Source organism: Bombina bombina, chromosome 5 (genome assembly GCF_027579735.1).
Source record: "Bombina bombina isolate aBomBom1 chromosome 5, aBomBom1.pri, whole genome shotgun sequence".
Classification (NCBI taxonomy): Eukaryota; Metazoa; Chordata; class Amphibia; order Anura; family Bombinatoridae; genus Bombina; species Bombina bombina.
Window position 1 is genome coordinate 590867970 of NC_069503.1, and position 27768 is coordinate 590895737.

The 27768-nt window shown below is 39.6% G+C and overlaps 1 protein-coding gene across 1 annotated transcript in view; it reads left to right on the plus strand.

Moving 5' to 3' along the window:
• LOC128660624 (epidermal growth factor receptor) overlaps positions 1-27768 on the plus strand; it is a 411537-nt gene that overhangs the window by 183181 nt on the left and 200588 nt on the right. Inside the window, exon 10 of the mRNA XM_053714555.1 lies at positions 5602-5675. Coding sequence (XP_053570530.1) covers positions 5602-5675 — 74 coding nt within the window. The remainder of the gene's footprint in view (positions 1-5601; positions 5676-27768) is intronic.

The window sequence follows — 27768 nt, forward strand, 5'->3', positions numbered from 1 at the left end:
GTTATATGGGCTTCTAGAGGCTGTTGTGTTAGGTGTCCTTCACCGTCTAAAGAATTAAATAAATTGGTTAAGTGGGGCACCAGTATTTGTTGCAATTGTTTATAATAGGCATTTGTTAGACCATCTGGGCTTGGGATTTTACGAGTAGGGAGATTTTTGATTGCTATAATAACTTCCTGTGCTGAGATTGGTTCTTCTAAAGTCTTAGCCTGTGCGTCTGTTATGGTTGGCAACTGGGCCTTCTCCAAGTACTCCTCAGTTAGTGTGGAAAGTTGTGTGGTGGCCTCTGTGGGAATATTGTACAAGGATCTGTAATAATTACTGAATATATTAGCTATCGCTTTACAGTCATAATGTTCTTTGCTATCATTGTCGTGCATTTTGTGTATGAATTGGGCTAGCTGTTTCTTTTTCAGTGCTTTGGTTAATATTGGACCTGCCCTGTTTCCTTCTGCAAAGTATAGCTTTTTTAAGTAGTATGCTTTCCTGTGTATTTCACTAGCAAGGTGCCTGTTTAAGTTAGTTCGGGCCTTGGTAAGAAATGTGAGGGTATCTGCTGAATCTGGTGTAAGCATATGGGCACTTTCTGCCTCTCGAAGCTGACTTGTTAATTGTTTGCATTCTCTGTTATATACCTTTGTAAGGAAAGCTTTTTGCTTGATAAGCTCGCCCCTGACCACCGCTTTGTGCGCCTCCCAGACTATGCCTGGAGAGGACTGAGGCGATTTGTTGAATTGGAAATACTCAGATATTGTTTTGGTTACCTTGTCTAGAATTTGGGGTTGTAACAGAAGTGTATCGTCAAGTCTCCAACAATAGTCTGTTATCGGCTTGTTTGGCCAGTCAGATGACATGGATACGGATGAATGATCCGACCACGGTGTTGGTTCAATATCTGTGTCTCTGGCTAGCATCATCCCTAGCTGGTCTATACAGATGTAATCTAATCTGGAATATGTTTTATTGGGGTTAGAGTAAAAGGAATAAGTTTTTTGTGTCGGGTGTTGGATTCTCCATACATCTAGTAATGAGGTGGTTCTAAGGCAATGCGTTACTGTTTTAATGGTGTGCTGAGATTGGGAACTTTTGGTTAGGGAGCAGTCGAGCTTGGGATTGAGTGCTATGTTAAAGTCTCCTGCCAGGATGGTGGTTCCTCTAGCCACCTCCAACAGCTTCCCTGTAATTTTCTTGAAAAATTTTGCTTGTCCCGTATTGGGAGCATATACATTTGCTAGGGTTATTGGTTTGCTGAAGAGATCGCCCACAAGTATCAAATATCTACCTTCTGGGTCTGTGTGCTTGGTAATGTTACTAATGTGGATTGATTTGTGGAAAAGTATCCCCACACCATTTCTTTTTTTATGGGTATGTAAACAGAAGTGTCCTGTCGGGTAGTGTCTAGATGTAAATTTGGGTTCCTCTTTATGTCTAAAGTGGGTTTCCTGAATAAATACAATTTCATTTTTGTGTTTGGCGAACCAATTAAGTGCTAGCGATCTTTTTGTTTGGGAGTTGAGGCCTTTCGTGTTTTGTGTCGTTATGTTAAGGTTTCTTACAGCCATCTTTTGGTGTGATGAAGCTGTATCTGCTGTCTAATCCATGTGCGGGTAGGTGTTGCCTGGGTAGGTGTAATGTGCGGAACAATTTGTTTAAGCTCACTCAGCCTCTGTGGTACTATTTCGAATTTAGTAGTATTTCCAGCCATGTCTCCAGTGTGTGCAAACAAAACAACAATTAACTTGATAACATTAACTGAAAACAAAACCATTGCATAAATACATACACAATATTCAAAAACAAAGGGGATACTAACCCGTTCATAAATAAATATGAACATGAGAGTATCAGCTACTTCCTATTTAATATTGAACTATTTGTACGGTGCATTATTAACCTTTGGCGCGTCTATTTTCTAAGTATACAAAGCATGACAACATAGTTGAATATACTCACGCGTCTAGGCGTCTCTATAACCAACCTGCTTAAATATATATAGTCCAGGTTATGTGGGCATTTCTTCTGACCTATAGTTTTATAGGGGAAAAAGGAATGTTGCAGCACAAACTTATTTAGTCCTTGACATATTCATAGTCTCAAGTGTTGTTGAGGTCCGAGTCGGTAGAGTTTGAGAACTGCTGTTGTCTTTTCCTGCCAATTCTGTTCCAGGTATTTCTTTGCGGTTTGGGGTTGTATGTAGAGCTTGTCTCCTTCAGTGGTGGTGCTTTTTCTAGGAGCGGCAAGGTTGGTTGAGGGATGTTGAGTTGTTTGCAAAAGCCCTCCAGGTCATCCGGCATTCTGTAGATTGCTAATTGGGAGCCTTGTAGAACTTTTATGCTAAATGGGAAGCCCCATCTGTACTGGATTTTCAATTCTTGCAGGTGTGCTGTTAAGTATCTTGCCTCTCTTCTTCTATTCAGGGTGATAGTGCTCAGATCAGCGTATATCTGGATATTTTCTCCTTTGAATGCAATTTGGCGCATTTTCCTGGAGGCTTCCATAATTTTTTCTTTATCTGTGAAAAGTTGTAGTTTCAGCACAATGTCTCTGGGAGGCTTTCCCTCTGGTAGTTTGGGCCTCAGGCCCCTGTGGGCTCGCTCTATGGGCATGTGTGGTGGTTCTGAGCATTTCAGGAGGAACTGAAAGAGATTCTGCAAATATTGTTGTAGTTGGGACGTATTTATTTTTTCAGATACGCCACTTATCCTGAGATTATTGCGTCGTCCACGGTTGTCCAGGTCTTCCAACTGAAGCTGCATCTGTTGTATTAATGAGTCTTGGACTTCCAAGGTTCTGTTATGTAAATCAGAATCATTATGTATTTGGTATATGTGCTCTTCTATGTGAACTACTCTCTCCCCCAGTTCAGATATGTCTTTTTTAATTTCTTTGAGGCCATCTTTTATCATTTTGCCCACCTGGGAGATGAGAGAAGCGAAGTCTGCCTTTGTAGGGAGGTTTTCAATGTCTGCCCTCGTAAGAGGGTCTCGTGATGTTGCGCCCTGGGTACTTGGTCCTGTGTCTGCTTGCATTTCTGCTGGGTCTTGGGATATAGGCAAATCTGGTTCAGGGTCTTCTAGTACCTTAAAAAAGTTATTGAGTTTCGCTGTTGTCGTTGTATGGCTTTTTGGAGATTTATCTTTAGGTAGTCTCTTTGAGGCCATTGCAATGCGGCGTGTATAGGTGTAACTTCCCCCTCTGAGGAGTGTATAAGCTTAAAGGGAGTGGATTGAGGTTTTAAGCCTGTTAAGTATGGTGATTATTAAGATTTTTTATCTCTGTTCACACTTCCCTCTTTTGCTATGTCATTATGTTAGCGCTCTATATGGGGGCCCAGTCTGGTTGTTTGAGGCATGTCTTTCAAAGGTATTTAACCTTCTGCATTGTCTGTAGTGCTTAGGATTGGATGCGCTATTGTGATCTGCTTTGGGGGCTAATGCTTTATTTGCATTGTGGAGTTACTAAAGTTCTTTGTTTATTCCCCTTTATTTTCCCTTTGTTTATTCCCCTTTAATATTTACAGGCCCCTTCTTTTCTTTATTTTACATGTTGTATAAGGGGTGGCTTTTGAGGATTCCGGGCAGCCCAAATGACATTCAAGTGGTTAATGTGCGTTTTTGTGGCGGTTAGTTACCTACGGTGAAGCCGTTTGTCATCCTGCTTACTGGTCTGTGGAATCAGCACTGCGCATTTGGGCCTAGTCGGGAGACGCGCCACGCACCTCTCTGCTTGTCAAGTTGCTTTCCGTGTGGCTGATGCGTACCAGACCGGCTCTGTGGTATCTCTGTACATTCCGGTGACCGATTCCTCTGATTAGAGTCTCTTTTGCACCTGTTGTGGGGTAGAAAGTTGCTCAGGAAGAGCCTGTGAGTCCGGAGCTTCAGCTTTTAGCAGCCATTTTAGACGATGGCTGGCTCCGCCCCCCAGTTTTGCTTATTTTTAAATAACATTGCTCTGATTTCCAGACTCCTAACCAAGCCCCAAAAATTTAGGAGAAAACTGACGTATCCCTACTCCAGCTGGATTCTGTTTGTATAAAGGGTATTTTCATATCCAAAGGAAGAGGGAGGGGGGAGTGCCTGTTTTTCCCACTTGCAGTGGGTGTTCCAGCTAACTTTTTAACATAGCTAAACTGGAAGCTTCTAAGTAAGTTTTTAAATGGTTTTATACTGGATTTTTAGATCAGTATCTGTGCATATTATTCTTTATAGTAGTGTCTATTACATGCAGTTATATGAAATTTGGTGTATACTGTCCCTTTAAAATACTTAACTACTTCCTTCTTGGCTACCACCTATAACATTGAAATCACTCATTCATCTAGGGGCTTTTACTTGAATGGGCTCTTTTCTGCACATACAGTGACTTTAAAATTTTCTAAATTTTAAACCTATCGGCAATAACTTTTTAGCCTGTAGTTAAGGAGAACGTTAGCATTTTAACCAGTTTACCTGTTTTCAGAGGCATTTTAGTCATCATCCATACTCTTCCATTAAAGGGACATAAAACCCATTTTTTTTCTTTTGTGATTCAGATAGAACATACAATTTTAAACAACTTTCAAATTTACATCTGTTATTAAACTTTCTTTGTTTTTTTGTTATCCTTGTTGAAAAGCAGGAAGGTAAGCTCATGAGTGTGCACGTTTCTGCAGCAGTATATGGCAGCAGTTTTGCAACAATGCTATTCATTAGCAGGAGCACTAGATGGCAGCACTATTTCCTGTCAAGTATTGCTTCAGGCATGTGCACGCTACCTACCTAGGTATCTGTTCAACAAAGAATATCATGAGAATAAAGCAAAATTGACAATAGAAGTAAATTGGAAACTTTTTAAAATTGTGTTCTCTAGCTAAATCTTGAAAGAAAAAAATTGGGTTTAATGTCCCTTTAAGGCCCCTTAATTTCCATAGTGCTCACCATTTTTTGGTATACTGTAAACGTAATAGCTCTCAATAATTCTGTGTCTTGCAAGAACGTCCTGATTTAGGATATTTGTTACACTGCCCCTCCCACAGCACTTGCTTTAGTAGGAAAATTCAATTTTCATCAAGTAAAACCCAGCCCTATAAACCCACACTCCTGGCCTGGCTGACCCTGCCAATAGAAATCCCCCACCGCCTATTACCCTGAGTCCACCTCTAATGGCTAAAATTCCACACACCTCTGTTTGCTTCAAACCCAAACCTCCTGAATACAATTTGTGGTAGGAAAGCACCAGTGGAACATATGATTGCACAAAACAAAAACTGCATGCAATTATTAATTCCAAAATAGGGTGCTACTTCCTGCTATCTGATGAAAAGGGTATGATGTGCCCAAAATAATGTGCTTGTGTAATGTAATAAATCTTCACAATTATTATTGATAATTGGAAGTAATTATTTTACTACCATTTACTAACCATTTTAAAATAATGATTAGGTTATAGTTTCATATACTTTCATAGAAAATCCATTTAATAAATTAGACCTTATCTTTAACATCCAGTTGTATCTAACAAGTAGAATTGTTCTTTAAATTATAAGCTGCCCTCAAATATGATATGTGTGTGTGCATCCTATCTTTGCATATTCTATGTAATGTGAATCTTTCTACGTTTCAGTGATGCATTCACAAAAATTGCTAAATTGGACCCTGAAAAACTGCTGATCTTTGAAACACTTAGAGAAATCACAGGTTGGTCCAGAATTTTAAAGCTACTACAAAAAATACTATAATATAATTGAATCTAGCTTTGATAACCTTTGTTTTGCCAGGTTACAAGTGGTGCACTAACGACATTTTTCGCTTGCACGCTAACTGAGCCCACCCCAAATTCCCCACTACACTATTAACCCCTAAACCACCAGCCCCACAACACATTGCAAACTACCTATGTACACTATTAACCCCTAAACCACCCCACATTGCAAACTAAAGATCTATGCTGTTAACCCCTAATCCGCCAGCCCGCTAATGCAAAATAACCCACTAACATCTAAACCCCCTAACCTAACACCCACTAAGTTAACCCAAAATAGACTAACCTTTACCAAAAAAACTAACTACCTTTAAAAAAATATAAACTTACCTGTGAAAGTAAAAAAAATCTAATCCTTCCTTTTAAAATAAAAAAAAACTACCATTACTAATAAAATAAAATAAACTACTATTACTAATAAAATACAAATACCTACATTACTGTTAAAATAAAAAACCCTAACATTACAAAAAAAAAAAACCCTAGTTTTCATTTATAATAAAAAATAAAGAAAGAGTTATGCATATTCTAATACCCCCCAAAAAAAACACCCCAAAATAAAAAAAAACTATTGTAAAACTAAACTACAAATAGCCCTTAAATGGGCCTTTTGTATGACATTGCCCTAAAGTGATCAAGCTCATTTTCTTTAAAAAAAAGAATACTCCTTCTAACATTAACCCACCCCTTAAAAAAACAAAAACAAAAAATCTAAAAAGTGCATTGAAAAGGGCATTTGGCTGGGCATTGCCCTTAAAAGGGCATTTAGCTCTTTTGCTGCACACATATAAAAAAAGAAATCCTAATCTTAGAAAAAAAAAACACCCAAAAAAGGAAAACACTAAAGCCCAAGAAGGGACTCACCATAGATGATGATGGCTGCGCTTCATCTTCATCCCGGCGGTGGTTCTTCTTCTTCTCTTCATCCCGGCGGTTCATCTTCTTATCTTCATCCCGACAGTGGTGGTGGTGGCGGCAGAAGCAGTGGTCTTTATCTTCAGAGCTTTAACAAAGAGGTCCTCTTCATTTGGTCACCAGCCACACATTGAATTTGGAATGTGAGGCACTCCTTTTATATAGGGGCACCCTTGCATTCCTACTGGCTGATTTGCATGTTCACATTCATATCAGCCAATAGAATGAAAGATTTAATTTATTTCATAAAAATAAATAGAACATTTTCTTCTATGTAAAGAACATTGACATTTAAAATATGTATAACTCATGTTATGGTTAGACGTGGTTGGATTTGCGCATGAATTAGAAGTGCGATATCTAATTTCCTGAAGTTAACGTGCGTTGGGTTTCACTCTTGTGCCAGTCTTTTACTTTTAACTTGTGATATGCGCGCTACCATGCGCTAGTTGCAAGCTTACTTTCAGTGGTATTGTAATCTGGCCCAATATAGGTACTTATTAAAAAAAAAAAAAGGTTTACCTTATATGTTTATTAAAAAAAGCCTAATTTTATGTTTATTTTATTCTGAGGACACCATTTGAATGATCATTTCAGGCAAGCCTGATTAAGCCAAGCATGTGCATGGTGCTTGACACCTGACAGTCAGTCACCATGATCTGAATTTGGAAGCATTTAGATTGTCAATACAATAATATAGACAGTAAAGAATATAATTGGGTACTTGTAAAGCGCGGCTAATCACCCGTAAGGGTCTCAAGGCGCTGTTCATTTTATCAACCTCAGAAGGATGAAAGGCTGAGTGGACCTCGCCGGGGATCGAACCTGCAACCCTTGTGTTGCTATAGAGCTCATCCTCAGTGCCTTAGCATGCTGACCTATCTGTCCGGCTCCGACATATGTTTTATGTGGAGTGGGTAAGTTAAATGGTGTATTGTTAGATGGAAGTCTTGAGTGAAATATAGCGTAGTCAGTAGTTCCTTTTGAAATGGTCTTGCCTGTTTTTTCAGGTTTTCCAGTGGCTAATGTTTAGGCCCTTCTTACTGGCTACATTTTTCCCTGTCGGGGAGATCTGTTACAGAGTCTTTGGACCTGTACATAAAGAGCTGCCCCTGTGAGACCCAATAGTCTTTTTAAAGACAGTGCAGTGCAGGCAAATTAATCATTACCTGTCTGCAAAAAGCAGTGGGCAGAGGGATTGATATCTGCCTGGGAACGTAGGCAACTGCCTGTAAGAAGGTTTAGCATAAGCAGAGGGAGCGATAGCAGCCTGGGAGCCCATTAAGACCAGCCCAGCTGGGAGAGATATAGCTGCTGGCTTGACCCCAGGCTCAGCAATGAAAGCTTTGTTGGCAGAGCTACTATTCAGGTGCTGTCCCAGGGTTTGGACAGAGGAAGGGAGACCCCTAGCAGACATACTGCCGCATTCACTCAGGTCCTGGGGAGCCCAGTAGTGGAGCTCCTCTACAGTAGTGATGTCTATAATCTTAATTGAAGGCTCTATGAATAACAGACAGTATCATATGACTGTTGTTATTATCTGCACAATAAAACCCCCATTGCTACTGTCCTAACCCTTCCCCACTGAGATAAACGAACCATGACTAGCCACCTCAGGTTAACACTGACTGCAACTTTCCACAAAAAAATAAAAATAACCATGACCTAAGCAAAACGACCTAACTGCACAGTAGAAACCCATCTGTAACCCATTTACTGTAAGCTCACTTTAAAAGTAATTATAAGCGACCACACAACACTGCATGCTTCCCCTAATCATAATTGACCCCCACTGGAAACCTTTCCAACTAAATTAATCCTAACCTTAATGTGATGCCCCATAAAAACTCCTTTCAATATGTAACACTTTTCCTAAAATTAACCACATCCAAATGTAACCACTTGAAATTAATTTCTTCTAATTTTAACCTTCCCCCCAAATTGAAATATGCCTCTTGTCAATGGCTCATCTGATGTGTTCAGCTAGCTCCCATTAGTGCATTGTTGCTCCTTCAACAAAGGAACAAAGGATACAAAAAGAATTAAAGGGACACTAAGCCCCAAAAAATATTCCATGAATCAGGTAGAGAATAACATTTTAAAGAACATTCCAGTTTACTTCTATTAGCTATTTTGCTTCATTCTTTATATATCCTTTGTTGAATAAATAGTCATGCACATGGGGGAGCCAATCACATGAGGCATCTATGTGCAGCCACCAATAAGCAGCTACTAAGCCTATCTAGATATGCTTTCCAGCAAAGGATATCAAGAGAATGAAGCAAATTAGCTAATAGAAGTAAATTAGAAACTTGTTTAAAATTGCATGTTTTTTCTAAATCATGAAAAAAAATTGTGTTTCATGTCCCTTTAAGTAAATTTGATAATAGATGTAAGTTAGAAAGCTGTTTAAAATGTATGCACTTTCTGAATGATGAAAGTGTGTGTTACTTGTTAAAAAAAATCACCATTCTAATTAATCTTTTTTTATATATATTATTATAAATTAAACAGATGGAAGTTTGATCAACATTATCACAGTGTGGGGGTTGCTGTGAGGAATTACATGAAGATGATTCTTAACTGGGGTTAAATTTAGGTAGGAAGTTATAAAGGGGTTCATTTAAGTAAAAGTTGATTTTTGTAGGGTCGTAACATTTATCTATGAAGACATTTTTCTAGGTAGTTGGTCAAGTATAAATGGTTAGAAAGGAGGTAACTTTAGGTATAGGGGAGTTAATTTAGAGTTAGGATGCAATTTAGTTTAAAGGCAAATTTAAGTGGTGTAATTTAGTGGAAGAAATAAATTCAGAGCAAGGGGTCGATTTATGAAGCAGCAGATGCTGCTTCCGACCCACTCAGCTTCAGGTCCGCCTGAAGCGCAAGTTAAGAAGCAACGGTCTTAAGACCGCTGCTCCTTAACTTATCCGCCACCTCTGAGGCGGCGGACAGCAATCAGCCCGGTCAGATACGATCCTGATGATTGACACCCCCTGCTAGCGCGAATCTGCAGGGGGGGGCATTGCACAAGCATTTCACTAGAAATGCTTGTGGAATGTTAAATGCAGACAGCTTATGCTGTTGGCATTTAGCGATGTTGGGCAGACATGATCCGCCACATCATAGTAAATTGGCCCCCAAGGCTTAAAGGGACACTGAACCCAAATTTTTTCTTTTGGGATTCAGATAGAGCATGCAATTTTAAGCAACTTTCTAATTTACTCCTATTATCAATTTTTCTTCGATCTCTTGCTATTTTTATATGAAAAAGAAGGCATCTAAGCTTTTTTTTGGGATCAGTACTCTGGACAGCACTTTCTTATTGGTGGATGAATTTATCCACCAATCAGCAAGAACAACCAAGGTTGTTCACCATAAATGGGCCGGCATCTAAACTTACATTATTGCATTTCAAATAAAGATACCAAGAGAATGAAGAATATTTGATAATAGGAGTAAATTAGAAAGTTGCTTAAAATTTCATGCTCTGTCTAAATCACGAAAGAAAAAATGTGGGTTCAGTGTCCCTTTAATTACAGTGGTTATTGAAAAGAATTAGCCCCCCTTGAAAATAATCACATTTTGTTGCTTTGCAGCCTGAAATAAAGACAGACACAGTTTTTGTTTATCCAGTTGTAATTACTCAGTGCAACTTATAACATCCAAGTGAAAGATACAACACCAACATGTCAGGCAAAAATAAAGACAATTCAAAAACAGAATCACTGATTTGGAAAAAGGGTCACCCCCTCCTAAAATTATGTGTAAACTCAATCAGGGGTAGCTAATCACCTTCTCAACTGCACACACAAAGTCAACTGTGATCAGCTGTGGGCATATTGATTCGCATAGCATGAAAAGAACTTTCCTGGAGCATCTCAGTCTCTGGTAGTGCAAATGAAGCAAACAATTAACGGCAAGACACTGTCAAAAGATCTCCGGGATAAAGTTGTGGACAGGCACAAGTCAGGAGATGGATGCAAGAAAATATCAAAGGCTTTATCAATGCCTAGAAGCACAGTAAAGTCTATTATTAAGAAGTGGAAGGTATTTGGTATAACACAGACCTTCTCTGCATCAGAACATCACTCCAAACTGGATAAAAGAGCCAGGAGGAAACTGGTCAGAGAGGCTACCAAGAGGCCCACAGCAGCTCTGAAGCAGTTGCAGGAATTTATGACAAAGAGTGATCATTGTGTGCATGTGACAACAATATCATGAATTCTCCACAAATGTGGCTAGTATAGGAGGGTCACGAGAAAAAAGCCACACCTCAAGAAAGGCCACATGCAGTCACGATTGAGCTTTGCCATAGCACCTAGGAGATTCTGAGGCCACATGGAAAAATGTGGTATGGTCAGATGAAACTAAAATTGAATTATTTGGTCTCAACACCAAATGATATGTCTGGAGGAAATCCAATACAGCTCACCATCCAAATAACACCATACCTACAGTAAAGTATGGAGATGGTAAATATCCTGTTATGGGGGTGTTTCTCTGCCGCAGGCACTGGAGCACTTGTCAGGAAAGAAAGAATAATGGATGGGGGAAAATACCATCAAATTCTTGAGGAAAATCTGCTGCCCTCTGCCAGAAAGTTGTCAATGGGAAGAAGGCTTACCTTCCAACATGACAATGACCCAAAACACACAGCAAAATTTAAAACCCAGTGGTTGAAGGAGAAAAATGTGAATGTCCTTGCATGGCCTAGTCAGATCCCAGACTTAAACCCCATTGAATATCTGTGGCATGACTTGCAGACTGCAGTCCACAAACGGTCACCATCAAATGTAATGGAACTGGAGCAGTTTTGCAAAGAAGAGTGGGCAAATATTGCACAGTCTAGATGTGCAAAGTTAATAGAGACATATCCCAACACACTAAAGGCTGTAATTAAAGCAAAATGTGGTTCAACAAAATACTGACACAAGGGAGTAATCCTTTTCCCAGCTCAGAGATTCTGTTTTTGAATTGTCTTTACTTTTGTCTGACTTGTTGGTGTTATATCTTTCACTTGGAAGTTATAAGTTGCACTGAGTAAATACAACTGGATAAACAAAAACTGTGTGTCTTTATTTCAGGCTGCAAAGCAACAAAATTTAATTATTTACAAGGGGGTTATTATTTTCAATACCCACTGTATGTGGGGGTTAAATTTAAAGGTGGCAATTTTAGTGTAAGTTACCCTACTTTAGGCCAGATTACAAGTGGAGAGCTAACAGTTACGCAGAAGCATGATGGTTATATTTGCGCGCATAGGATTGAAAGTAAACACGATCACTTGAGCACAGTTCAAGTTAACATTAATCAGTTTAGTGTGTCCTCAGAACTCTGGTTAACTGTTTCACAAAACAAAAAAGTGTCACAAACACATAAAAAATAAATTACAAAGTACAGTTACACTCATAATAACACCATCTAATAAAAATTATTTAAAAAAAAAGTCACAAAAAAGTTATAAGGGCTCAAAGATATGAGGATTTAGGTGTTAGAGAAAAAAAAGGTCTACGTGTGTGTGTATATATATAGATATATATATATCTATATATATATATATATATATATATATATATAAACACATAAATACACATGTACACACACACAAATATATATATATATATATATATATATATATATATGTGTGTGTGTGCATTGGAGCCCTTTGCAGTTAAAGGGACAGTCTACACCTTAGTCATCTTCAAGTCTACCATAGATTAAGCAGCAAATAGCCTCCTGCCCTTTTTCTATATCATGCAGCTGGAATAGTTAAAACATTATTTTAAAATAAATAGTGTTTCTGGCCACTTTGAAATGGCTGACAAGTTCAGCACACTGACGACATCATGATCTGGGCTGCATATGGCATCCAATCACAAAAGACTCACTAGCTGAATTCAACAGACTGTCAGTGCTATTCAGGAAAGTGCCTAGATGCAGCCCAGTTTGTGATGTCATCAGTGGGCTGAGTCTGACAGCCATTTCAAACTGGCCAGAAACCAGGGGCATTTTATGGCCTAGGCCAACAAGGCCCATGCCTAGGGCAGCAGTTGGGGAGGGCTGGCAGATTTGCCTACCTGGTGAGGCGTTTGTTTGTTTGTTTGTGACACAAGTTGTGTATTTGAAAGAAGCAATAATGACTCAGATTTTTGCATATACTCACAATATAACCCAGCTGCGTGGAACGTTACAATTACCTTTTAAAAGGAACTTTCTTTTCTGCAGTCAGCTGACTTCTTTTGGTATACCAACAGTTTCAAGTGGGCCCACATTTAACTTTATATTTTGTGTCTGTGATATCTCTTGTAGCAATAAAACAAATACTTAGTATAACAATGTATGGATCTTATTTTGTAATATTGTGACAATATACAATTGCTTAAGTTGTTTAGGAGTCTTTGAGGAACCATATTTAGAGGCTGTTAATTTCAATATTAGAACAGTTAAGATATAGACTTTATGCTCTGGTGCTGGATATAGGGAAGCTAGTGGGGGCGATACGCTCTCACACATGTTTTCTTTCTGCTTAAAACAATTCATGTTAATTTTTCCCCATGCACAATGTTTCCTGACAAATATTGGAATAATCAGGGAATTTAAAGTAGTAGAGTAGTGCAATTAGTTATCATAAAACTATATATATATATATATATATATATATATATATATATATATATATATATATATATATATATATATATATACAGTATCTCACAAAAGTAAGTACACCCCTCACATTTTTGTAACTATTTTATTATATCTTTTCATGTGTCAATATTAAATAAATGACACTTTGCTGCAATGTAAAGTAGTGAGTGTACAGCCTGTATAACAGTGTAAATGGGCTGTCCCCTAAAAATAGCTCAACACACAGCCATTAATGTCTAAACCGTTGGCAACAAAAGTGAGTACACCCCTAAGTGGAAATGTCCAAAGTGGGCCCAATTAGTTATTTTCCCTCCCCGGTGTCATTTGACTCGTTAGTGTTACAAGGTCTCAGGTGTGAATGGGGAGCAGGTGTGTTGAAATTGGTGTTATTGCTCTCACACTCTCTAATACTGGTCACTGGAAGTTTAACATGGCACCTCATGGCAAAGAAATCTCTAAGGATCTGAAAAGAAAAATAACTGTTGCTCTACATAAAGATGGCCTAGGCTATAAGAAGATTGCTAAGACCCTGAAACTGAACTGCAGCACGGTGGGCAAGACCATACAGCGGTTTCATAGGACAGGTTCCACTCAGAACAGGCTCCGCCATGGTTGACCAAAAAAGTTGAGTGCACATGCTCAGCGTCATATCCAGGGGTTGTCTTTTGGAAATAGACGTATACGTGCTGCCAGCATTGCTGCAGAGGTTGAAGGGGTGGGGGGTGAGCCTGTCAGTGCTCAGACCATACGCCGCACACTGCATCAAATTGATCTGCATGGCTGTCGTCCCAGTAGGAAGCCTCTTCTTAAGATGATGCACAAGAAAGCCCACAAACAGTTTGCTGAAGACAAAGCAGACTAAAGACATAGATTACTGGAACCATGTCCTGTGTTCCGATGAGACCAAGATAAACTTATTTGGTTCAGCTGGAGTCAAGCATGTATGGCGGCAACCAGGGGAAGAGTACAAAGACAAGTGTGTCTTGCCTACAGTCAAGCATGGTGGTGGGAGTGTCATGGTCTGGGCCTGCATGAGTGCTGCCGGCACTGGGGAGCTACAGTTCATTGAGGGAACCATGAATGCCAACATGTACTGTGACATACTGAAGCAGCGCATGATCCCCTCCCTTCGGAGACTGGGCCGCAGGGCAGTATTCCAAAATGATAATGACTGCAAACACACCTCCAAGATGACCACTGCCTTGCTAAAGAAGCTAAGGGTAAAGGTGATGTACTGCCGAAGCATGTCTCCAGACCTAAACCCTATTGAGCATCTGTGGGGCATCCTCAATCAGAAGGTGGGGGAGCGCAAGGTTTCTAACATCCACTAGCTCTGTGATGTCATCATGAAGGAGTGGAAGAGGACTCCAGTGGCAACATGTGAATATCTGGTAAATTCCATGCCCATTGAGGGTTAAGGCAGTGCTGGAAAATAATGGTGACCACACAAAATATTAACATTTTGGGCCCAATTTGGACATTTCCACTTAGGGGTGTACTTACTTTTGTTGCCAACGGTTTAGACATTAATGGCTGTGTGTTGAGTTATTTTGAGGGGATAGCACATTTACACTGTGATACAGGCTGTACACTCACTACTTCACATTGAAGCAAAGAGTCACAGACAGTTAACCCCAGACAGGTCTGGGTGCAAGAACCATAGGGAAAATTAGAAAACAAATTAATACAACACACAGAGAAAGTCCAGCACTCACAAGTTCTCAGCTAAGATTAAAAGCTAAAATGGAAGGGTTAGTTACTGCATTTGGCCAAATAGGACAAGCCCAGGTACCACGTCATGGTCCCTTCCAAAACCTGGGACCCTAAAACAGCCACACAATGCAAGCTCTCAATCCAACAAACTGGGAACAAGTAAAGGGTGCACAGGTTTATGTAATCACCCTAGACATATTCAAAACATGAAAGGGGACTACACTCTCAGACTGGACTGGGTACAAACATGCAACATGCTATATATATATATATATATATATATATATATATATATTGTAGTAACAAGATAGTAGGTAAATTAGTACTAATGGTAAGTACCTATAGGTGCCAAATATTTTTGTAATTAACAAGCACCTTTAGGGGGGACAATATAGCACTAAGGAGACTCATTGAAAAATTAGTTACAAACGGCTAGATTTAGAGTTTGGCGATAGCCGTCAAAAGCAGCGTTAAGGGTCCTAACGCTGCTTTTACCGCCCGCTGGTATTTAGAGTCAGCCAGGAAAGGGTCTACCGCTCACTTTCTTTCCGCGACTCCAGGCTACCGCAGATCCCCTTACGTCAATTGCGTATCCTATCTTTTCTATGGGATTTGCCTAACGCTGGTATTTAGAGTCTTGGAAGAAGTGAGCGGTGGAGCCTCTACCGACAAGACTCCAGCCGCAAAACAAGTCAGTAGTTAAGAGCTTTATGGGCTAACGCCGGAACATAAAGCTCTTAACTACTGTGCTACAAAGTACACTAACACCCATAAACTACCTATGTACCCCTAAACCGAGGCCCCCCCCCACATCGCCAACCCTCTAATAAAAATTTTTAACCTCTAATCTTCCAACCGGACACCGCCGCCACCTACATTATAGCTATGAACCCCTAATCTACTGCCCCTAACATCGCCGACACCTATATTATATTTATTAACCCCTAATCTGCCCCCCCCAAAATCGCCGCCACCTACCTACACTTAATACGCCCTAATCGGCCGACCGGACCTCACCGCCACTATAATAAATGTATTAACCCCTAAACCGCCGCACTCCCGCCTCGCAAACACTATAATAAATTTTATTAACCCCTTATCTGCCCTCCCTAACATCACCGCCACCTACCTACAATTATTAACCCATAATCTCCCGCCCGCAACGTCGCCAGTACTATAATAAAGTTATTAACCCCTAAACCTAACTCTAACCCTAACCTTAACACCCCCCTAAGTTAAATATAATTTTAATTAAACAAAATAATATTCCTATAATTAAATAAATTAACCCTAATATAGCTACAATATAACTAATAGTTACATTGTAGCTATTTTAGGATTTATATTTATTTTACAGGCAACTTTGTATTTATTTTAACTAGGTACAATAGCTATTAAATAGTTAATAACTATTTAATAGCTACCTAGTTAAAATAAGTACAAAATTACCTGTAAAATAAATCCTAACCTAAGTTACAAATACACCTAACACTACACTATCATTAAATTAATCAAATAAATTAACTACAATTAGCTAAACTAAAATACAATTAAATAAACTAATCTATAATACAAAAACAAACAAACACTAAATTACAAAAAATAATAAAAAATTACAAGAAGTTTAAACTAATTACACCTAATCTAAGCCCCCTAATAGAATAAAAAATCCCCCCAAAAATGAAAAATGCCCTACCCTATTCTAAATTACAAAAGTAATCAGCTCTTTTACCAGCCCTTAAAAGGGCTTTTTGCGGGGCATTGCCCAAAAGTAATCAGCTCTTTTACCTGTAAAAAAAAATACAAACCCCCCAACATTAAAACCCATCACCCACATACCCCTACTCTAACCCACCCAAACTCCCCTTAAAAAAACGCTAACCCCTTGAAGATCTCCCTACCTTGAGTCGTCTTCACTCAGCCGAGCCAAATTCTTCATCCAAGGTGCGCAGAGGAGGTCCTTCATCCGGTAGAAGTCTTCATCCAGGCAGCGTCTTCAATCTTCATCCATCTGGAGCGGAGCCATCTTCCAAGGAGCCGATGTGGAGCCATCCTCTTCATCTGGAGTCTTCGAACACAATGACGGTACCTTTAAGTGACGTCATCCAAGATGGCGTCCCTTCAATTCCAATTGGCTGATAGGATTCTATCAGCCAATCGGAATTAAGGTAGGAAAAATCTGATTGGCTGATGGAACAGCCAATAGAATGCAAGCTCAATACGATTGGCCTTAAACCCCTACCTGATCTGCCGACTGCCGCAAGCAGAAGTGGGCGTGACCGAGTGTGCGTGGGGGCGTGACCGACAGTGAAGGGGGCGTGACCTAGTGTGAAGACCCGTTAAGGGGCGGGGCCTAGCATGAAGGCCCGTGAAGGGGCGGGGCCTAGCGTGAAGGTGTACGATGGGGGCGGGGCCATGGAAGGCTGTGGAGAGAGCTCAAACAGGTCAAAAGAGGGGAGAGAGGAGAGAGAGATCAAGAGGGGAGAGAGGGATCAAGAGGGGAGAAAGAGAGAGGGGGATGAGAGAGAGGGGAGAGAGAAAGAGGGGAGATGTGGAGAGAGAGGGGAGAGAGAGAGAGAGAGAGAGAGGGGAGAGAGAAAGAGAGAGGGGGAGATAGAGAGAGAGGGGAGAGAGAGAAGAGAGAGGAGAGAGAGAGGAGAGAAAGGGGCGAGAGAGAGAGTGAGGGGAGATGTGGAGAGAGAGAGAGAAGGGAGAGAAAGAGGGGAGAGAGAAAGAGAGAGGGGGAGGGAGCGAGAGAGGGGAGAGAGAGAGAGAGAGAGAGGGAGAGAGAGAAGGGAGAGAGAGGGGAGAGAAGGGAGAGAGAGGGGAGAGAGGGGAGAGAAAGAGGGGGGAGAGAGAAAGAGACAGAGGGGGGAGATAGAGAGAGAGAGAGAGAGAGGAGAGAGGGGAGAGAGAGAGAGAGAGGGGAGAGAGAGAGAGAGAGAGAGAGAGAGAGAGGGGGGAAGAGAAAGAGGGGAGATGTGGATGGAGAGGGGAGAGAGAAAGAGGGGGAGAGAGAGAGAAAGAGGGGAGAGAGAGAGGGGAGAGAGAAAGAGAGAGGGGGGAGAGAGAGAGGGGAGAGAGAGATGGGGAGAGAGAGAGACAGAGGGGGGAGATAGAGAGAGGAGAGAGAGATAGAGGGGAAGAGAGAGAGAGAGGAGAGAGAGAGGGGAGATAGAAAGAGGGGAAGAGAGAGGAGAGAGAGAGAGAGAGGGGGGAGATAGAAAGAGGGGAGAGAGAGAGGGGAGAGAGAGAGGGGAGAGAGAGGAGAAAGAGAGGGGAGAGAGAGACAGAGAGAGAGATACATGAGAGAGGAGAGAGAAAGAGAGAGAGAGGGAAGATAGAAAGAGGGGGGAGAGAGAGAGACATGAGAGAGGAGAGAGAGAGACAGGGGAGATAGAAAGAGGGGAGAGAGAGAGGGGAGAGAGAGAAAGGGGAGAGAAAGAGGGGAGAGAGAGAGGGGAGAGAGAGAGAGAGAGAGAGAGAGAGGTTTAGAGAGGGAAGAGAGGGGGAGAGAGAGAGAGAGAGAGAGAGAGAGAGAGAGAAAATAGAGAGTTAGGGGAGATAGAAAGAAAGAGAGAGGGGAGAGAGAGAGGGGAGCTAGAGAGAGGGGAGAGAGAGAGGGGAGTGAGAGAGAGGGGAGTGAGAGAGAGTGGAGAGAGAGAGGGGAGAGATAGAGGGGAGAGAGAGAGAGGGGGAGAGAGAGAGGGGAGAGAGAGAGAGGGTGGAGAGAGAGAGAGGGGGAGAGAGAGAGGGGAGATAGAGAGAGGGTGGAGACAGAGAGAGGGGGAGAGAGAGAGAGAGAGAGAGAGAGAGGGGAGATGGAGAGAGAGAGGGGAGATGGAGAGAGAGAGAGGGGAGCAAGAGAAAGAGAGAGGGGAGAAAGAAAGAGAGGGGGGATAGAGAGGGAGAGAGAGAGCGCAAAAGAGGTGGGGAGAGAGAGAGCACAAAAGAGGGGGGGAGAGAGAGAGTGCAAAAGAGAGGAGGGAAAGAGAGAGCGCAAAAGAGAGGGGGGAGAGAGAGAAAGCAAAAGAGAGGGGGGAGAGAGAGAAAGCAAAAGAGAGTGGGAGGGAGAGAAGGGGTGGGACCACTGTACTGCAAAAAATTACCTGTGTGAACGGGCTTTAGGACTAGTTAATTATATTGTAGCTATATTAGGGTTTATTTTATAGGTAAGTATTTAGTTTTAAATAGTAATAGTTTATTTAATTACAGGAATATTATTTCGTTTAATTAAAATTATATTTAACTTAGGGGGTGTTAGGGTTAGGGTTAGAGTTAGGTTTAGGGGTTAATAACTTTATTATAGTAGCGGCGACGTTGCGGGCGGGAGATTAGGGGATAATAATTGTAGGTAGGTGGCGGCGATGTTAGGGAGAGCAGATTAGGGGTTAATAAAATGTATTATAGTGTTTGCGAGGCGGGAGTGCGGCGGTTTAGGGGTTAATACATTTATTATAGTGGCTGCAGATTAGGGGTTAATAAGTGTAGGTAGGTGGCGGCGACGTTGGGGGGGGCAGATTAGGGGGTAATAAATTGTGGTGGTGTCCGGAGCGGCAGATTAGGGGTTAATAATATAATGCAGGTGTCAGCGATAGTGGGGGCGGCAGATTAGGGGCTAATAAGTGTAAGGTTAGGGGTGTTTAGACTCGGGGTTCATGTTAGGATGTTAGGTGCAGACTTAGAGAGTGTTTCCCCATAGGAAACAATGGGGCTGCGCTAGAAGCTGAACGCTGCTTTTTTCAGGTGTTAGGCTTTTTTTGCAGCCAGCTCAGCCCCATTGTTTCCTATGGGGATATCGTACACGAGCACGTTTTTCCAGCTTACCACTATTGTAGGCAACGCTGGTATTGATGGTTGAAGTGGAGCTAAATTATGCTCAACGCTCCCTTTTCTGAGCCTAACGCAGCCATTCAGACAACTCGTAATACCAGCGTTGTCTTAAGGGTGCGCTGGAAAAAAAAGCAGCGTTAGCTACGCGGGTCTTTACCGACAAAACTCTAAATCTAGCCAAAAGTCTGTAAGTGCCTTAACTCTGCAATTGTTTAGGAGAAATTCTCAATAAGTAATACAGGAACGATTGTTTAACCATTCATAGTTTATCTTTATTGGTTCAACTATTCAATCATACACGTTTAAAAACACTTGAACTCTCTAGGTATCAATATATAGCATAGGTGTGTGAATAATTCCTCTGAGAGTCATGTATCTAGATGTGAAACACAATTAGTTTGTATAATATCTAGCTGTCAGATACAAACAATCAGGTAGATTACAAGTTATGGTTGCAACGGGGTGCAAAACGTACGCAACAAAAGTTGTGTTATTTCACTCTCCATTGCGCTGCCATTAAAGGTTTTCAGACAGCTGGCTTGTGCGTGTGATATGATTGTGTTAAGCTCCATACCGCACAAAATACAAGAGCTGTTTTGACGTGCTTGTGCACACTTTCCCCATATACATCAATGGGAGAGCGGGTTAGAAAATCGTAGAATGAAAAGCTCCGTAACGCAGCCTCATTGATGTCTATGGGGGGAAAAAAACGTTAAGTTTAAACCTAACACCCTAACATAAACACCAATATTGTTACAGTGTGTAAGTTTGTAGCCCGAATATAAATTGCCAGCAGCTAAAACATGACTCACTCTGAGCCCCACTTGTAGCGGTTTGTCTGGAGTTGGTTAATGAAAATATAATATCCCACAGTTAGTCAGTATATACAGCAAGGCTTACCGTTCACGGTTAGGAACTGTCTCTGAGAATAAGTTTCACGGATATCCTTCCGCTCTCTATTTGCTGTAACTTCGTTCCAGTTGTAATACAATGCTTCACCCATGGTAAGCAATCTCGTTGTGATGCCGATACTGTGACGTCGGCTTAGACCAGTAAACTTGGAACTGCTAGGGGCTCTCCACTATGCCCCTATATAAAACATGATAGAACACAAAAACAGCACCAAAGGTAGCAATTCCAAGTAGTAATGAATGCAGAGAGGTTGATACAAATTAAAAAGTCCACTTTATTTTGATATCCATTTAAGTTTCCACAGGCACAGTAAGCAGACATGCAAACAGCTGACGCGTTTCCTGCCTCATGGGCACTTCATCAGAGCTAAACTATATTAACCCCTAAACCTAACCGTAACCCTAACCATAACCCTTACCCTAAACCTAACACCCCCTTTAACATAATTAAAATAGAGCTAAATTAAAGGTACAATTATTAACTAAATAATACCTATTTAAAACCAAATACATACTTACCTGTGAAATAAAACCTAAGCTATCTACAATATAACTATGTCAGTATATACCAGGGTTATAATACAATGTATTTGCTATTATTCTTTAAAACAACCTCCAATTAAAATGTATATACGAAACAATTGAAATTAATATTTATTCCTAAATTCTTGAGATTAGTTAAATTTATAAACACATTGAAATATGTTTATATTAAGTAGAGACTAGATTATGAATCAAATATTTATGCTTATTTTTTTACAATATTCTATACAACAGAGTAAATAAAAAATATATCTCTAGTATCTGATATCATAGATATACATGAGCATTATAGTTATTTATTAATACATGTCTCCACAGTGTTAAAAAATAGGAAAAGGAAATGGGAGAGTATAGAGGGGATATTAAGCACTCTTACACCTATCACTTGTAATAAACTGTAAAATTACAGCATGAAATATCTGCTAGCGAATAATAAATGTATATACTGGTATTAAAACCTATAATCTTTATTAAGGAATTTATTTAAAAATTAATGACTAAGGTGATAAACATCACCTATCATTACCCACACAGATATATTACCTAAAGGTACACCACAATTACTGCACTGCTGCTATCATGTCACCCCCCTGTATTCCTGGCCGATATCAGGAACCGTCGGCTTCAGGTGCCAGGGGTAGCATGAGGCAACAGTTAATGCAGCAAAAATAATTATAAGTGGTATAAGTTAAGTAAAAAAAGTAGTTTAAAAACAAGTTGAACTACACAAACATGTTTCAGCTGTTGCACAGCCTTTCTCAATGTGATTCAGCAAGTGAACTGACAAACCTGATTCACTGCCAGGTGCTGCCTTTTAACCCCTAGGTAAGGAGATGCTAAACCAATCAGCTGAAGGCTGTAGTGCATGCCTCTAGGATAACCTATCAGTGTCCTCAGTTTATCTGAGTCCTAGTTGTGATTGGTAGCAGTCTCCTAATTGGATGAAAATTGTCACAGTCTATTCCTCTCATAAATTACTATTCAGAACACACCTCTGAAAAAAAAAAAAAAAAAAACCAAAACTGACTATTATTGTATAAGTCTTCATTCAATGATATGTACTCCTATGTAATCATAACATTAACTATTTGTTGGCATATATTCCATGGCATCTGAAAAACTGCTGTTAGTTTAGAATATACCATTTCAGCTACTAATACCAATGAATACATTATGGATATATTATCCTTACTTATGTATTTGTCAGTTATTGAAATCATATAAGGCTTCATATCTTTCCAAATTGGGTCTGTGTGTTGATTATGTGATATAGTCAGATCTGTATAATTTAATCATCCTGGGGATATGCATGAATATTTGAATAAATAATAATTATAAATACAAATATATAGGAAGTATGCACCATATGAGTTTATAGCTTCATGAGCTAAAGTGATATGAAATATGTGTGTGCAGTATGCACAAGTTACCTTACTCAATTCACTCTACATTATTATAGCTCCATGAAGTGGCTCTCACAGTCAAATTTATTATGTGTTTAACACGCTCAGATAGGGACTTTTTTAATCTTGTCAATTCTAAGCATTGTACACTTTTCATGGCATAATGGAAAGTCAATTCGGGGTGCATACCCTATATTAAGGGTTTACTATCTACTAAATCATGATATGTATATCATCATAAATTTCTCTTCCCAGAGTTATCCTAATTGCATATTCTCAATTACGGATTAAAAAATAACAATAAGATGATGCATTGATACAATATACAGTGGAAAACAACTATCATTCTGGATTAATATATACAATCCCATATTAATGTCAGATGGGCGTAGCTATTCATCCACCAATGTAGTAATGTTTATATCATAGTGGGTCCCCTGTGTATAATTCACCCATATTACTCGCATATGGAAATGAATATTTGCCCACATATATAGTAATATGTTCATGTATAAGTCCACTATGTAATAAGTATCTTAGATTAGTAGTTTACAAATAAACCCAGAAATTATTATTTTCATTCATGCCGTAGGGCATCACAGAGTTTAATTTAAAAATCCATCTGGCTTCTTTTTTAAGTAATATTTGTTCGATGTTCCCTCCTCTAATCCCAGGTTTAGCAGTTTCTAATCCCCAGCATTTGAAAGACTTAGTGTTGCCATTATGGTGTTTTAGGAAGTGTCTCGCTACACTGGTTAATTTCTTGCCTTTCTCTAGAGTCTTACTGGCAGATCTAATATTGCTCATGTGCTCTATCATTCTTGTGCTGAGGCATCTGGTCGTCATTCCTACGTAAATTAAATTACATTCGCACGATACACAGTATATAACATTGGTGCTTTTGCAGTTAATATGACTGTTGATTATCCATTTTTTATGGAATCTGTCAAATTTAAACTTCTTTTTTATCATATGTGGGCAAACACTACAATCTCCACAAGCGATTGATCCTTTATATAAGGGTAATTTTTTCGCATTTCTGGAGAAGTGACTGGTTGTTAGGCAGTCACTTAAGTTGTTTGCCCTTCTATATGTAAAGAGTGGTTTATCAGGAATGACAGTTTCCAATATTTCATCTGCTTTTAAAATATGCCAATGTTTCTGAACAATGCTGGAGATTGATTGGCTCTGATTGGTATATGTAGATATAAACCTGAGAGAATTGCAGGATTCTTTATTATTAGGTTTTAAAAGTTCAGCTCTATCTCTTCCTAAGGCTCTATTGTACGCTTTGGCTAGAGCTTTCTTAGTGTAACCTCTTTGTAGTAGCCTCAACCTCAAGTCGTTTGCTGCTTTCTTGAAGGATTCTACAGAGGAACAGTTTCTGCGAATTCTGAGGTATTCCCCCATGGGTAGCCTTTTGATGGTATTGGGATGGTGGAAGCTATCAGCACTTAATATATTATTTGTAGATGTTGGTTTTCTATAGGTGTCTGTCTCCAGGTAGCTTTCACTCTTTCTGATAGTGATATCAAGAAACTCCAATTTGTGTTTGTCATTATTCATGGTAAGGAACAATCCTAAAGGATTCGTATTTAGGGTGGCAATAAATTCTAACAATTCTGTGGTTCCCTCCCACACAAAGAAGATGTCATCTATATACCTGGACCAGTGGGTGATGAATTGTGTGAACCGATCATTAGTATCATGAAATACTACGGTTTCTTCCCACCAGCCCAGGTATATATTGGCATACGTGGGGCACAGGATGTCCCCATCGCTGTCCCACAAGTTTGCAAATAAAACTTGTCATCAAACACAAAATAATTGTGTCCTAGTACGAATTCCAATAATTTTATTAGGAATTCTTTAGTTTCATTAGATAATGACTTGTTTTTTAACAAAAAATATGATACAGCCTTGCATCCCCATTTGGTGTCCATACTAGTATAAAGTGATTCGACATCACACGTAACTAGAATAGAATTGGGGGATAATGTAAGGTGATCAATTTTGTTCAACATATGCATTGTGTCTCTAGTGTGAGATGGGAGGGATTCCACTATATATCGAAGTCTAGAATCAATGTACCTGCTGGCCTTTTCTGTTAAAGACCCTATGCCCGATACTATGGGCCTGCCCTGAGGGCATAACAGGTCCTTATGTACTTTAGGGAGCAGGTACAGAGTTGCCACCTTCGGTTGTTTAGTTTCAAGGAAGCTGAATTCTGTGCTGTCAATAATGCCTTCCCGTAGGGCTGAACTTATAAGTTTGTTATATTGCCTAAGAAAGTCATCAGTGGGATTGCTAAAGAGTTTTAGCATTCCTGATAAACCACTCTTTACATATAGAAGGGCAAACAACTTAAGTGACTGCCTAACAACCAGTCACTTCTCCAGAAATGCGAAAAAATTACCCTTATATAAAGGATCAATCGCTTGTGGAGATTGTAGTGTTTGCCCACATATGATAAAAAAGAAGTTTATATTTGACAGATTCCATAAAAAATGGATAATCAACAGTCATATTAACTGCAAAAGCACCAATGTTATATACTGTGTATCGTGCGAATGTAATTTAATTTACGTAGGAATGACGACCAGATGCCTCAGCACAAGAATGATAGAGCACATGAGCAATATTAGATCTGCCAGTAAGACTCTAGAGAGAGGCAAGAAATTAACCAGTGTAGCGAGACACTTCCTACAACACCATAATGGCAACACTAAGTCTTTCAAATGCTGGGGATTAGAAACTGCTAAACCTGGGATTAGAGGAGGGAACATCGAACAAATATTACTTAAAAAAGAAGCCAGATGGATTTTTAAATTAAACTCTGTGATGCCCCACGGCATGAATGAAAATAATAATTTCTGGGTTTATTTGTAAACTACTAATCTAAGATACTTATTACATAGTGGACTTATACATGAACATATTACTATATATGTGGGCAAATATTCATTTCCATATGCGAGTAATATGGGTGAATTATACACAGGGGACCCACTATGATATAAACATTACTACATTGGTGGATGAATAGCTATGCCCATCTGACATTAATATGGGATTGTATATATTAATCCAGAATGATAGTTGTTTTCCACTGTATATTGTATCAATGCATCATCTTATTATTATTTTTTAATCCGTAATTGAGAATATGCAATTAGGATAACTCTGGGAAGAGAAATTTATGATGATATACATATCATGATTTAGTAGATAGTAAACCCTTAATATAGGGTATGCACCCCGAATTGACTTTCCATTATGCCATGAAAAGTGTACAATGCTTAGAATTGACAAGATTAAAAAAGTCCCTATCTGAGCGTGTTAAACACATAATAAATTTGACTGTGAGAGCCACTTCATGGAGCTATAATAATGTAGAGTGAATTGAGTAAGGTAACTTGTGCATACTGCACACACATATTTCATATCACTTTAGCTCATGAAGCTATAAATTCATATGGTGCATACTTCCTATATATTTGTATTTATAATTATTATGTATTCAAATATCCATGCGTATCCCCAGGATGATTAAAATTATACAGATCTGACTATATCACATAATCAACACACAGACCCAATTTGGAAAGATTTGAAGCCTTATATGATGTCAATAACTGACAAATACATAAGTAAGGATAATATATCCATAATGTATTCATTGGTATTAGTAGCTGAAATGGTATATTCTAAACTAACAGCAGTTTTTTCAGATGCCATGGAATATATGCCAACAAATAGTTAATGTTATGATTACATAGGAGTACATATCATTGAATGAAGACTTATACAATAATAGTCGTTTTTTTTTTTTTGTTTGTTTTTTTTTTTTTTTTTCAGAGGTGTGTTCTGAATAGTAATTTATGAGAGGAATAGACTGTGACAATTTTCATCCAATTAGGAGACTGCTACCAACCACAACTAGGACTCAGATAAACTGAGGACACTGATAGGTTATCCTAGAGGTGTGCACTACAGCCTTCAGCTGATTGGTTTAGCATCTCCTTACCTAGGGGTTAAAAGGCAGCACCTGGCAGTGAATCAGGTTTGTCAGTTCACTTGCTGAATCACATTGAGAAAGGCTGTGCAACAGCTGAAACATGTTTGTGTAGTTCAACTTGTTTTTAAACTACTTTTTTTACTTAACTTATACCACTTATAATTATTTTTGCTGCATTAACTGTTGCCTCATGCTACCCCTGGCACCTGAAGCCGACGGTTCCTGATATCGGCCAGGAATACAGGGGGGGTGACATGATAGCAGCAGTGCAGTAATTGTGGTGTACCTTTAGGTAATATATCTGTGTGGGTAATGATAGGTGATGTTTATCACCTTAATAAAATCCTTAATAAAGATAATAGGTTTTAATACCAGTATATACATTTATTATTCGCTAGCAGAAATTTCATGCTGTAATTTTACAGTTTATTACAAGTGATAGGTGTAAGAGTGCTTAATATCCCCTCTATACTCTCCCATTTCCTTTTTCTATTTTTTGATATTAATTTAAAGGGGCAGCACCGAGGCTATATACATTACCTCCTCTATCCTATCTTTACTCATTGATACTGTGCCTATATTTGACTTTAAAAATAGTACCCACAGTGTTAAAGATATGGGCTCAACATCTATGCATTTAGATATTAGCTTATAGTAGCTTATTTAGAAACCTTATCTTCACATCAGGGGCGCGATCCGATAAACGGCGTAGTTTGCGGCGCAAGCGAGGGAACCCGCGTCGCCCGCAGTTTCAGCTCGCAACTTGAGCTATCCCATATACGGCGCCGTCAGATGCTAAAGTGCCGTAAGTCGGATAAACCAGCGATGTCCAGAAATCTGCGCAAGTACAAATTTCTGGCGTCGCCAGTGACTTACGCCACGTTAGAAACTGCCGGCGCCTACAAAACCTGACTAAAGTCTAAATCACCCGCACTGTCTAACACGCCTCCCTAACATAGCCCGACACGTCTAACCCTCTATCCGCTATCCCCCCTCACTATCCTAACAATAAAATATGTATTAACCCCTAAACCGCCGCTCCCGG